Source organism: Chelonia mydas, chromosome 8 (assembly GCF_015237465.2).
Source record: "Chelonia mydas isolate rCheMyd1 chromosome 8, rCheMyd1.pri.v2, whole genome shotgun sequence".
Taxonomy (NCBI): Eukaryota; Metazoa; Chordata; order Testudines; family Cheloniidae; genus Chelonia; species Chelonia mydas.
Window position 1 is genome coordinate 73,811,425 of NC_057854.1, and position 14,861 is coordinate 73,826,285.

The 14,861-nt window shown below is 39.3% G+C and overlaps 1 protein-coding gene across 4 annotated transcripts in view; it reads right to left on the minus strand.

Annotated features, from left to right (window-relative positions):
- Positions 1-442: 442 nt before the first annotated feature.
- The window catches only part of BRDT (bromodomain testis associated), a 46,107-nt gene continuing 31,688 nt past the window's right edge, over positions 443-14,861 (minus strand). For all 4 annotated transcript variants that reach the window (XM_043521122.1, XM_007058896.3, XM_043521121.1 and 1 more), the window contains 5 exons: positions 13,230-13,353; positions 8,285-8,349; positions 4,643-4,848; positions 3,143-3,323; positions 443-863 (listed from right to left, as the gene is read on the minus strand). In XM_043521122.1, the coding sequence (XP_043377057.1) occupies positions 798-863; positions 3,143-3,323; positions 4,643-4,848; positions 8,285-8,349; positions 13,230-13,353 (642 nt within the window). In that variant the 3' untranslated portion in view covers positions 443-797. The remainder of the gene's footprint in view (positions 864-3,142; positions 3,324-4,642; positions 4,849-8,284; positions 8,350-13,229; positions 13,354-14,861) is intronic.

Genomic DNA, 14,861 nt, shown 5'->3' on the forward strand with positions numbered 1-14,861 from the left:
ATTTTTAACCAAGTAGAGGCAGGCTAAGTGGAGAGAATTTGGCAAATGAAAGTGTAAGTCAAGTACAGAAAATGCAAACGTTCCACAAATGTAGTTCTTTAAATACAAATTATTTCCAGATAGTATATATGGTCATTACAAGGTCTTTGCACAGTCCAGTTTTTATTAAATAGCACATTTATGTATTAATTTAAAAAGTGATATCTTCACTATTTAATCAAAATAAAACACTTCTGAAGACACAAAGTTGTTATGGTTTGGATAACTTCTCCAAAAGTATTATCACCACATGTAAATGCAGTGTATATAACCAGAAACGGCCAGTGAAAACAAGAAAAATAAATCAGCTGTGGGCAGTATATTTTAAAAAAAGCTTCTGGAATGGTTGTGAAAGATAATTGCTTTTAAAAGTTCTAAATTAAAAATCAGGGAGAGAAATTCCAAAAAAATCTCTACAATGTATTTTAATAAGTAACATGTATATGCAATCAAACATGACCGTGCTCAACTAGCTAGCAACAAGTTGATTTGACAGATTATAAATGCAAGCAACAAAAATACCCTGTGATGTGTTATGGGTCAATGCATAATTTTAATATTTAACAGTGCTATGCAAATTAAACATACTACAGCAGTTTACAGCTCTTCAAAGTGGTCTAAACAATATACTGTTGAGATACATAAATAGCACACATGTATTTAGCACTTGTATCAAGTTTATTATACCATTGCATTTAGTACAATGTCACTCAAGGACTGTGGCCAGGTTGCAACTTTTTCTAGTGTCCAAAATTCCACTAAAGATTTTCTTCGAAAGTTGCCATTATGTCACTCTGCAGGTTCATGTCAATGGTACCAGTCATCTATGGGAAAATGAATTAATAGGTTTCATAACTGAGTTATCACAGACAAAAGGAATACCATAATAAGTGACAGCACACCTATTGCTGGTTTATAGTGGCATCCACAATGGTAGCACTAGGCACTGTCCTGACTGCATTAAAAGGAACTTAAATTTAAAAAAAAATAAAGTAACATGTCCACTTCCTTTTCTCATCATTGCAGGTGGACTTCAATATGTATCAAAAACATTCTGTTTTTAAAGTCGGCCTAAATTCTGTGGTTGTGACATCAACCACTTCATGGTATCAGGTTGCAAGACTTTTAAAGAATTTGATAGTTGGAAGTGAATTGAAAAGGCAAGCACTTCTGATTAGAAAGACATTTCTGTAACCAATGGTGATGGGAGAGAAAGATAAGATGGTTATTTACCTACTCTAATAGGACTAGAGGGAATTTCTCTTTTTTAAAATTGATCTGCAATACCAACATTAAGTCCAAAACACACATACTAAAGGAGCACAGGTGGACAATATACAAGACTTCTTTCTGCTCTGAGATATTCAGAGACCAGAATTCTTGTAACCTTAATTTTGCTGTCTTTTAATATTCTGATCTGATGAGCACTGTAGGTCATATACACACACACACACACACCCACACACCCACCCCTTGGATGCTGAGAAGGTTTTGTTTTTGTAGGGTTGTTCTGCTGCACAATCATTAATGTTACTATGTCTGCTTTTGTGCGTGTGTATTTCCTCGAAGAGTGTGACAGCTGTCAACATTTGAAAGTTTCAGATTAAGGTAGGGTATGAATTTAAAGTGCAATACCTATTCCAGAGTAGTTTACCCTGTGGACACACTAATTTACTTCAGATTAACCTAAACTGGAAAAGCACACTCTTATTCCAGAATTAGAGTGTCTACCCAGGAAAATATTCTGGAACAGGTATGGTGGAATAGCTATTCCACAATAGCTAATCTGGAAACTCTGGAGAGCCTAGAGTCGCAGATGCCAAAGGCCTGATCCAAAGTCCATTGTAGTCTATGGGAGTCTTTCCATCAACTTCTGTGGGCTTTGGAGCAGGATCTAAAAGACAGGTGATTGTAGTGACATTTACACTTTCTAAAAAAGATTAGGTTACACCAATTTACCCAAAACTTTACTGAAATATCGATGAAATGCCAAGTTTAGACAAAGGCATTTTGCAGATTGAGGAGTCTGCTCTGGTTTAGCCAAATTACATTTTTTACATGGAAGAGATTTTTCCAAATCATTGGGTTAAAGACTGAGAAGTAGTATATCCTGACAATCAGACTTACATCACGTAAGGAAGATACATGCTCCAGTTTTGAAAGAAACTTGGCAAACAGACTACTTAAATTGTAAATTGATGTTGTGCTCGTGAAGAGTTCCAGATAGATCTGATAACTGTTTATGAAGGACGTTCTTTGGAACAGGAACTTCGCATGGGCAGCAGCAGCGTAAGCTTCCCTACATGGCTTCCAGGGTGACTCAATGTATTTTGAGTGACCTTCTCAAGGGGAAAGAGCCTTTCAGCCTCCATACCCAGCAGAGGCCAAATTCTAAGTGAAACTGACAGAGGTACCAATTTAGCATTAACAAATATCCTAATCAATCACATTCATTGTTCCATGATAATTTACTCTTAGAAGTTCTCCCTTAAGGGTATCCCAGAGGAAAAGGAATTTGAGTTCTTGGATCAACTACAGTCAGTTTACTTTAGGATGCAAAAGAATAGGTAGAGATTCACGCACTGGTTCTGGGCCCTGTATGACACCATAAAAGCCCCTTAACCAGCTAGGGAAGAATTTCCCACCTTGCATTACCTACACTAGCCCCTTTCATTAATCCTGGGGAAAAGGAGGCAAGCTGGGGGCTGGAAGAGAATCCCCACAGCACACAATACTATGAGGATTTCATGCTGCTGTGGGCAGCAGAGTAACCTATAGGCGTCCCTGATGTATACCACCAGTTCCTGGAGCAGCCCAAAATTGGAAAGGCACAAAAGTGACTTAAGCCACCTTTGATCCTTGCACCTCCCTTTCCCCATTACTCTGTCTTTCTGTGTTGTGCCTCCTGGAGGTGTAGCACAGAATCTTAAGCCTCAGATTTTACTTACTTGGACGGATCCTCAGCTATTTTAAATCAGCATAATTCCATTGTCTTCAAGTGAATCTACAATGATTTATGCCACCTGAGGATCTAGTCCACCTTATTTTGTGCTCAACTGAAAGTAAAGCAAAGTTAATAGTTGAAAAAAGTTCCATGACTTACCGCTTCTTTCCGCCTGCGCTCTTGCTCCATTTTTCTAGCCAGGTTACGGTCTTTGAAAAGACCTTTCTGGATATTTTGTTGAACCCCTGGTGGTTGTTGCTGTTCGTTGTTTGGCCTCTCTTTTTGTGGCTCTTCGTGGGCTTTCATTCCAGTGGATTCCAGTTCTGCTCCTTCATTGAACCTTAAAAAGTAAAATAAAATGTCCGATTCTTTTGTTTACTCAGCATTATTTCTGTAGCGTTAACATGTGTCAACTGAACAAAAGCATCTGTTATTAGCTTAATCAGCACTTACCTAGTACACAATACTTTAAATGTGGTCCAACAATATGTATTGCACATGTTCATTAATTATATAAAGCTTTTCCCCAAATATAAGCATTATGTGGCAATATTTCTGTTTTTAAAAGGGTAGCAATGGGAAAAGAACCATTGACACTCCCCACCACAAACCTATATGGGGATTGTATATTTCTTCTAGATGAACTAAGTTTTGTAAATAAAGAATACAAAGTGGGGATTTTGTTACCTGCGAGTCAGGTAAGGGAAATGTCAGAAGCCAGTCTAGGCTCATGGCTTCTGTCTTGTTCCTCTTTGACTGGCTAATCTGATAGAAAAAACTTCTATCAAGTGACCCCCTGCTGCCTAAAATAGGGCAAGCCACCCCAATGACTTATTCCAGTGATGCCTCTCTTCCACTACTGGAAGTGAGGGGCATGGCATGGGGCAGAGAGCAGTCTCATCCAGTCAGTGGCTTATCATTGGAGGACTTGCAGAGCTGGAGAGAGGCATTTTTGAGGGGCATGGCAGGGAATGGAGAGGGACTGTCAGCCCATGAATTATGGAGGCTTGCCAACAGCACTGTCAGCTCTGACAGTTGTCTAGATTTGACAGTGCACTGCCTGCCTGTTAAGATGGATGCAATGCACTGGTGCAGATTCAGTGGAGATGCAGGGCTTACCCCTACACATTTTAGGAATAGAATTTTGTTATAGCTCTGCACAGGTGATTCTGTTACAGCAGTGTAAGTGCAAAAATGCAATTATCTTGAATTTAAAGCAGATTAGCTAGTCTTTATTAACTCCATGTATGGATCCCCATATTTCAGAATAAAAACACATCCGCAGAGAGCTACTCAGAAATAGCTATTCCAGAATATCTCCCAATATAGATGAATCCTAAATTGCTTATGACTGATTCTTTTATGGCTACTGGTACAGTTGCTCATTACACATCCTTAAATAATTGTATTATCAGCTTATCAAACAGACCGATGAGTCATACTCTCATGGACAAGCCAACGTTGCATATTTCAAAGGAGTCATGTGGTACTTTATGAATAAACCAGTAAGGAATCAGTTTAAGTATATTTTTAAATATAAATTAATTTAATAAATTCCATACAGCCATCCAAGAATCCAGTTGACAGGTACTTGATATAAATAAAAGTAGACATGTGAAATTGGGTCATTTTTCCACTCAACTATAAGGAATTACAAACCTCTCTTTTTCTTGAGAGGGGGTTTTCCCTTTCCTCTTGGCTTGTTCCAGTTGTCTCTTTAACTCTTGTGCTCGTTCAGTTTCTTCCTTTTCTAGTGCTGCTTTCCTGAACTGTTTGAAGTTCTCCGGAGATGCCTTTATGGGAACTGGAAGTGCCATATTTTTACATAAACTTATCCAAGAGTCTGCATTTTTGATTCTGATGTCCTGCAATTTAAGAAGTGATTGTAATTCACATAATAGTTTGTGATATTAAACTGCATTTTTTTGTAAATAAGTCACTTAGTCCTTACTATACTCACAAATCACTTCATTTTCACTGGACATACTTTCACTCATAAGATACAAACACATGATAACCCTTTCAGTGCAGTTTTCCAGTAGGAATGTTTTATTAGATATAAGCTTTCAAAAATTTTGTTGTAGATATTCTAAGTGTACTTTCTCAAATAATGCCACTCTGTAGAAAAATGGATCAGCAGCAATAGACATATCTGTTAAATATCTTCCCCAGATCCTCACTATTAGGACATATGCATCAGATTTTTTAGACCCCCAGAAAAGATGCATTCAGGACTGCTTCACTCTCTTGCTCTCACTCACTCTCACACACAGTGCATTGTGTCTCCTCCTGCATAACTCCCATCTCAGTTCTATGGAAGCTCCTATGAGGCCTCAGTTATATATATAAAGGGGAAATAGTTGGATGCATGTGGATCTGAGCGAGATACCCTAGTTCTTTGTAGGGGGATTTCCTTTGTAAAGTCAATACACAATATTGGGTTAACAAACAATACTTGGAGAAGTTTTCATGAAAATCTATTATTTTGTTTGACTTATTACATATCTGCCCTGGGACCTGAATCCAAATATTAATAGTTTAAGAAAATGTAAGCTGCTGGAACAATGGAAATTTACTAAGGGCTAGTCCACAGACTCTACACCACCACGCTACATCAGCACAGTTGCACTGATGCAGCTGTGCTGCTGTAGCATGTCTGGTGAAGACATGCTATGCTGATGAGGGAGCGCTATCCCATTGGCATAATTACTCCACCTCAATGATAGGTGGAAGCTATGTCACTGGGAGAACGTCTCCCGCCAACATAGTGCGGTGTAGACACTGCTTTAAGTAGATGCAACTTATGTCACTTAGGAGTGGCTTTTTCTCACCCCTGAGCAACGCAAGTTACATCAACTTAAGCAGTAGCATAGACAAGTCCTATATTAATACTTAAGAGCTGAGCGTGTTGACAGGAATTCTAGAAGCATTTCAATTTACCAGGGTTACACACAACTCTACAGCATCTAGGGGCCATGAGGCCCACAGCTTATGGGGGCAACTAAAACTGGCACTTCTGTAAACATTATCCAGTGTCAATTTTTCCTGCAGCAGCAAGTTAGCAGGAACTGGAAGATCCCCTCTCCCTGCCATTTTCTAAAAATAAGCCAGTGCAATTCAGGAATATTGAGAAGAACCTTCTTGTGAACCCCTCCCAAAATCCTCAAGTTGGTCCCATGCATAGTGGTGGGATCACGATCAGTTTTATTTTTTTTCAGTGGTGTAGAAGTGTGACAAATTCTTTCCTAGTCTCACATGTAAGTTTGAACTCCAGCACTACTCTTAGAGGCATTTACTCAAGTATTGCTATGACTTGAGTATTGTGTAATATGGAGGAGAGGTATGCTAGTATTAAAAAACCCTGAAAAGAGTCAAACCACATTAGTTAACATAGTACAGGTGCGCACGTTTTGAATTTTGAGTCCTTTGTTTTGGTATGTTAACTTTTTTATGATGTGAAATCAGAAATATAGGGCTGGAGAGGCCCACAAGAAGTCATCTAGTGCCCTCTCGCCCCCACATTGAGGCAGGGTTAAGTATACCTAGACCATCCTTGAATGGTATTTGTCTAAGCTGTTCTTAGACATCTCCAGTCACTGTGATTCCATAACTTCCCTAGGTAACGTGTTCCAGTGTTTAACTATCCCTTATAGTTATTTCCTAATTTCCAACTTAAATCTCCCTTGGTGTAAACTAAGCTGATTACTATTTCTCTTACCCTTGGTGGATATGGAGAACAAATTGGTCACCAACCTCTTTATAACAACTCTTAATGTATATGAAGACTTGTCCCCCCCTCAGCTTTCTCTTCTCTAAATATGTCCAATTCTTTTAAATTTTCTTCATAGTTCACGTTTCCTAAACCTCTTATTTTTGTTGCTATCCTCTGGTGTGTGTGTCTCTCTCTCTCTCTCTCTCCTCTCCCCCAGAATTTGTCCACACCTAAAGTGTGGTGTCCAAAACTGGCCAGAGTACTCCATCTGAGGCCTCACCAATGCCAAATAGAATGGAACAATTACCTTCTTATCAGACTCTTGTTAAATACTCCCCTAAAAATGACATTTGCTTTATTTACAACAGCATTACACTGTTGACTTGTACTCAATGTGTGATCCACTATAACCCCCAGATCCTTTTCTGCAGTCCTGCTGCCTAGCCACTTATTTCCCATGATATATTTGGGCATTTGCACTATTCTTTGCTGAATTTAGTATTATTGACTTCAGACTAGTTATCTATCTAGATGATTTAGAATTCTAATCCTCTCCTCCAAAGTGCTTGCAACATCTCCCAGCTTCATGTCATCTGAAAATTTTATAGAGCATACTTGCTTCCATTGTCCAAGTCATTAATGAAAATATTTACTAGTATCTGACCCATAACAGACCACCACTTGTACTTTCTCCCATTTTGAAAGCAGTCCATTAATAACTACTCTGAGTGCAGTCTTTCAACCAGTTGTGCACCACTTTATAGTAATTTCTTCTAGACTATATTTCTTTAGATTGCTTATGAGAACATCAGCCTGTGATAACAGCCTTACTAGAGTCCAAATAGATCATGTCTACTGCTTCTCCTCTACCCCACTAGGCCAGTTACCCTGTCAAAGAAGGAAATTAGATGGCTTTGGCATGATTTATTCTTGACAAATCTCTTTTGATAGTTACTCATCACCCAGTTATGCTCTAGGTTTGAATAAATTGTTTAATTGTTGCAGTATCTTTCTGGATATTGCAATTAGGATGACTGGTGTATAATTCCCCAGGTCGTCCTTTTCCACCTTTTTGAAGTTAGGTACGGTTTGCCCTTCTCCAGTTCTCTGGGACCTCCCCTGTCCTCCATGAGTTCTCAGAACTGTTACAATTATCTGAGACCACTTTGGCTAGTTTCTTGAGTACTCGAGTCTAGGGTGAATTTCATCCAACCCTGCTGACTTGAATACATCTAAATATGTTTTTCCCCCCTATTTGGGCCTGAGATCCCTCCACTTTGTTGTGAATATTAATTGTGTTAAGCATCTGGTCACAGTAGAGCATGACATAAACCAGCATAAACCAATAGAAAAAAAAATGGTCACCTAGGACATGGAATAGAAATATGTGCTTGAATCTTTGGCAGATGGATTTCAATAGCTCCCAAGGTCTGTGAGACAATGAACGCATAAGCCATAGAAGTCACTTGAGAAGATCCTAAGATAAGGTGCTACTGCTTTATAATAAACTTTAAAGATCTTCAAATAAGATATGCAAAAATTGTTTCCTCGAGTCTTAAGAGGGACATCCAAAAAGACAATATTCCTACCTTTTTAGGAAGAATTTGAAGTGTAGGATCTAGTGTGTTTTTATCATCAGTGCTGTCAGAATGACCTGTTGGAACAATAGAATGAGCTTTATGAATCGTGTTGACCATCTGGAAGATGCTTCTATTTCTGGAATGGAAGCCCACTGAAAAAGTCCTTTACAAGTTGGCCTCTGTTTTTATCGTTGTGGCAGAGGAGCTCCTGAATTCATCAGTCCCAACTAAGACAGAAAAAGATGCCTAATGTGCTTTCACTTTCCTGAGTTAGAAGTTTAAATGTTTGAATAGATATGTAGGTTTTGTTCCACCTTTCATTTTGTGAAGGCTCTCTCTAGAGCCCCTACTTACCCTGTAGAAAGTTAATGTAGGCAGGACAAGAAACCTTCTTAGAAACTGCAGTGCTTTCTATTTCTAGTTAATAGACTGGTGGCGGGGGGGGGGGGAGGGGGGAGGGGGGGGGGAAGAACCTCTACATATTACTCATCTCCTTTCCCCTCCCCCTCCAACAGAGATTGACTACCCCTTCTGTGATGATCCCAGCTTCCTCTAGAGAGGGAGGAGTCAGTTACTTAGTAACCTCACATTCCGCATAAAAGCATTTCTCCTGCCAGTTTCCACCTTTTTAAACAAGTAGGTCAGCCAGTAAGGTCTTCTAGTCATGTAAACCCATTTCCACTTCCAGTAGCTCCAGGGTACAGAATGTTTAAGAAATAAGGTATGTGCTCTGAGTGATTATCTTATTTGTTACACTGATAGATAATTCATTCTGAAAGGCAAACTATAAATTCCATTTCAATAGCATTCATTTCAACACATATACATGAAATTTCCTCTGTACTATATGTACTGCAAAAGAAAAACCGCAAAGTGTCATGTGTTTTTGCATTGCGCACTTAGAGTAATATTAGAAATACCTTGACAAGTATGTGGAATTGCAGATGACTAAATCTTCCATTATTTCAGGCAAAACATACTCAATAGGAAGAATTACCATACAGTTACAGAAGTGTTATGCTGCTTTTACCATGGATATCACTGCTTTTTAGTGCTCAGAAGGGATTTCTATATCTAGATTGTTAAGTGCTTTAGGAATGGAAGCTAAAACTTTGTTTTTGACAAAGGAACTGCGTTAGACCTTGATATAGCACAAGACAGGTTTAATGCTCTTGCACCTTTTTGTGACAAAACTCACCTTCATCTACTCTGGGTAACTAAACTAGGTTTCAGTAATTCTATGTAGAATTATTTTTACTCAATGTGTAGCAGATTTGATAGCTACAGGATAAAATATTATGTAAGCAGTTACATAAGCATCCCAGACTCACAAACATGTAGAAAACATTAAGACATTAAAGTTCCTTCTGTGAAAATTTAAACTCTGGTCTTCAAATGAAATTTTTCCAAAAGCAACCTTTACAAGAATCCAACATCCCAAGTAGTCTTTTAAAAAAAAAAAAAAAAAAAAAAAAGTCAGAAAATGAGCATATTACTCAACTTCAAATGAGCAAGCGTTTTGGCTAGCCAAATAAAATAGGATGCTAAGTCAAGGCAGCCCTGTTGATAGGGGTCTGAGCCCCGGTATGTCTCTCTGATGACCCTTGTAAATTTCTGGACCAGTTTGAACTCAAACCTGTCTAGGTAGCTTCTATGAGAACTGGAGAAAGGTCATAATCTTCATGCTTCTCCAGCATGGAGATTTACTTGGCTTTGAAGTGAACCTCCAGTTCCCCTGAATCCAATTATGTCCTTCATCACCCTGCTTTCACCTTGCCCCCACACAAGCAGCTGGAATTGTCAAAGTGATGGGAAGCCTGGAGCATAATCTTCAGCACAAGAGGCTCTGCTGTGAAGGCCAGCACTTCATGCACAAGGAGCATTTACTCTTGGGCAGGAGAGGATTTTCTCAAAGCACACACAGAGGGCTTCATGGAAGTCTTTCAGAAACCTGCTAGTGACCTGACTAGGTACCAAGAATTCATCTTCATCTCCACTTCAAGAGAATGAATGCAAGACTGTGAAACTCAGGCCTTCCAACAAAGCTGCCTGCCCACAGTCAGGGACTGCAAATTGAGCTGCTGGCTCCCTGGCATTTCCTGCCTTGGCAGCAGAGGGGCTGAATCTCATTACTAATGAGCTTCATGAGTCCCGGGCTGTGAGTGCATTGAGGAGCCAGTACTTTGAGCTCACAGTGGCATGGGATGCTTCTGTAATGAGGCAGCTCCACTAGGACTTAGTACAGGACAGCCAAGTTGGCAAGAACAAGGGTGGTGCTAATACACAGTTCTGGAGCTCAGGAAAGCTATTTTCAGTATTTCTAGGAAACAGATGACCATAGAAGAATGCCTAATTAGATTTGCTTTTCTGCAAGATCTCTTGACAAGTGGTTCAGACAAGCATGCAATTCTTTTAACCAAGTTTTATCATAAAATCATAGAAGGTTAGAGTTGGAAGGCACCTCAGGAGGTCATCTAGTCCAACCCCCTGTTTAAAGCAGGACCAATCCCCAATTTTTGCCCCAGATCCCTAAATGGCCCTGTCAAGGATTGAACTCACAACCTTGGGTTTAGCAGGCCAATGCTCAAACCACAGAGCTATCCCTCTCGCCAACAAAGTTTTAGGTCAAATGATGTCAGTAAAGATGTACATAGTAGTTCTTAGCTCTTATATAGCATCTTTCATCTGAGGATTAAGCAGCACAAAAGCTTACTAGGTAAAGTTTAAGTTCCTTTTATTATTCAAGGAAAACATTTCCCCCCAGAGTTTTAATAATGGAAAATAAATGTAATAATCTTAGTAGGAAACTCAGATTGGGTGACTTGGAAATAGCTCCCATGCTGGTTACTCCTGCAATAGCAGGTCTGGTGCTGATGAATGAGCATTGAGCAGAGCTCTGCTCATTCATCTCATTTATTTTTTAAAAAACTTTAAAAAAAATACATAAGCAAACTAGTGCTCGCACCCCTGTGGCTCAAAGGCTAAGCAACTCGTAATACGTCCCTGGGAAAACCTCCCAATCTTGAGACTCTTCCTGCAGCAGCCTTCTTATGTACAAGAACTCTAGCTTTATTGCCCCCTTGTTAGGGCCAGGAATAGAGCATGCCAACTCCGGTGATCTCAACAGTGAAGATGAGAGGAACCATCCCACAGCCCCTCCACTTGGCCAACTGGAAACTGTAGGAGTGGTGAGTGAAAAGGTGCTGAAGGATTGAAGAGGACAGAACTAAGAGGGATAGAGAAGTAAGGATATGGGGAAGATAGGCAATGAGGAAGGAAAAGATTGAAAGAAAAAAGGAAGAGCAATCCATTCAGACAAAGAAAAGATGGGAACAGGAATGGAAGGAGAGAATGAAAGACCTGTGTTTTCAAATAATATTTATAGGTTGCTATAGTTGTACCTGTCATTTTGAAACACATTAAAGCAATTGCCTTGAAATTTACAGTTGAACAGTATGTGGGAAATAATTCAAAAGCAAAAAGGCATATACACATTGTCATTGAGGATTGTGCACTGAATTATAGTTCATGTAAAACCGATACCAGGTGCTATAAAGTGGTAGGTGCTTTTTAGCATACATAAAAGTACATTACTGGTACTAAATAAGTGTTGCAATACAGAAGAGCAGGGTTAAGACTGCAATGTGAAAGCATTGTTTTGGTATAATTAAGTTAGTTAGTTAACCCTAAATTTCTAACACTATTCATTGACAATCTTCACTGCTAATTGTTAAGAGTTTGGAAATAAGTATGCTTTTCAGTTTCCATGAAGTTTTGTTTGAAATTTGTTTTATTTATGTTCAAATTAATGGGGACAGGGGGAGGAGGAGGAGGAGGAGAAGATAAGTTTGTCTTCATTGCATTATTAATTTGGGGCACAACTCAGGTGATACCTTAACTCAGCTCTTGTTCACAGAAAAATTTCTAGCCTAGGGTAACTAGGGCTTTGAGTTTCTTTGAGTTTGAAGAAGCTAGCTCAAAGGAGGTGGGTTGGAGCTCAAGGTATTCTGAAGCTCAAGCTACTATTGCAGTGGGGACTCAGTTTGAGAACTGTTAAGCCATCCCCGGCAGAAATGACTGATCTCCAGCTCAGTACTTATTTGAAAGTCTGAAGTAAGTAAAAACTTTACATTCTAGGGACAGGTTATTCCCAGACCTCTTTACCAGGCTCCTCCTTCAACCCTACTGTACTAATTGCTCAGTGGTTTATGGGCTACTTTTAATATATTGCCCAGGAAATATGAAGCCGTCAGATCGTTTTTAGCAGAATCCCCTACTCATGACTGTATTGAAGAACTTTAGAAGGGAATGAAACGCTGCAGTAGACACACTGATACCTGTAGCCCCTGCTCTTGCAATAGTGATGCAAGACTGAAGCAGTATTTTATCAATTTGTTTCTACAGTAGGGAAAATTCTTTAGCATCTGTTTATTTTGACAGATCTCTGCTACCCCCAAAAGCCAGATAATAAAGATTAAGCCACCTGGAGACATTCTAGGGAGTGTCAGTAGAGAATCCTTTTAAAGTTCAGCAAAAAGTTTTACTATTACGTAACAGGGCATCAGTGGAGTGAATTTTTATCTAACTATTCTAAGCTTTCTAAATTAAGCTATTTGTCCCCGCTACTAAACTGCAGGGAAAGTTAAGCCTTTTCAAGTGTAAAGTCAGTGGCTTTATATAGTCTTGGTATCAGATACAACCAGAATGAGAACTGGATATCCATTTTTACTTAGCTTTATGTAAATTGTTAAGTGAATCAACAAACAACAAAGTGTACCCGGAAAAACAGTCACACTAACGTTTGCATGCAGTACTATTTAGATATTAACTAGTGAACAAATATTACATTCAGTATTACTTTATTTTGACCAATATAATCTGAAAGTTCACATATACATTTATTTCAAGTGTATGCCCCTGATCTCAGTTACATTTCTAATAAGACCATACATACTTTGTTCTTGATTTATGGATTTTGAGCCAGCAACTCCACCAGAAACATTGTTTTGAAGAATATTTAATTTTCCAGGTTCTTTGCCATCAGTAACTGGAATGTCCTGGAGAGATGAACTGGATGCCTAGGAGAAAATTAAGACAGTCTTCAAAATGTACTCTGATCAGTTAATATGTGCAATGTTCTATAGTATTTATCTAACAGAAAAAGGGAATTTCAGCAGTGGGTTATTTCAGTCTATACAGGCTGGACCTGCAAGGACGAAGTAGATTTAATCCATACTGTGGTCAACTAAAGTAAATTCTACGTAAGCAGGCACTTTGACTTAGTAGCAAGTACTGCTGAAAGAAAATCAAGTGGGGGACAATATGACTGTGGTCCAGATTCCCTCCTCCTGTTCCAGGAAATTTGCACCACCTGAGTGGTGCTAAGTGGCAGAATCAAGCCCTAGCTGGCCAGCTGAGAATTCCTCCAGCATAGGGGAGTTCAGCTTGTGCAAAGTGTTTTACTGGCTCCTAAAACTGCTACCCCATGCCAGAGTAAGGGGCAGGGTGGAGCACACCTGCACTACCTTCATTCTCAGCTGAGTATGTTCCTGTAGAGGTTAAACTGGCATAAGATAAAGCAGCCCCTATGTTGAGCTGGGGCTTTCACAAATGCACCATGAGTATTAGAGAAGGTGTTACTGGCCCTCTACCACCAGGCTCAGTGCAGAAGAAGAAGAGAGCCTATCTTTGTGTAATGGAGATTCTGGGCTGGAGAGTCTAAGAACAAAATAGCAGCACCGAAGAGGGACAATATATTTAGCTGTGATGCTGGGAGTTCCTTTCCTAGACCTGAAGAAGCGCTCTGTGGCTTGAAAGCTTGTCTTGCTCACCAACAGAAGTTGGTCCAATAAAAGATATTACCTCACCCACTTTGTGTGTCTAATATGCAGGGACCGACATGGTTACAGCTATATTCTGTAGCATGGAAGAGGTGCATTTTAAGTCTTTGCACTGGAGAAACTTCAGAAAGTAAAAGCTATTGAAAGCTTGGGTGAATCAACTGTACCTAGACCTGTTTGGAAGCATGTTCACCTAACTATCTTCCTAGACAAGTTGAGAGAGGTTAAGCTGTGACATCAAGTCCAACTCAAAGGGAACTATAGAATTCAGCATGACAGTTGAGGGCCCCCATCTGGAGACTCCTCAAGGGTGGATTATCCAAGTCCCAGGTTTTATTTATTAAATCATTCTTCCCTCAAAGCTCAAGGAATTCTCCATATTTATCTTTTAATCAAAAGATAAAATCATGTGGAGAGGGGGGAAAAAAGCCAGGCCTCACCTCATACCATCTTCACTGTACCATACAGCTGACAAGAGTTTAGTATGATATTTCCAGAGACGGAAGCAAAAAGAAGAACTAATGAAGATGCTGTGATTATAGTACAAGGTAATCTTTGCTTTCTGAAAGTCAGAATGATCCTGGCAGCTTTATACTTTCAGCAACTATGTTAGAGGATATGTATTAGAGAGAGACAGTTAAACTAGTGATTCCTTCAACTGCAAAGCTTTTCCTTTCATATTTTGGCATAGAAAGCACAATCCAATTCCTATTAAAGGCAATTAAGTCACTATTTGATTAATGGGA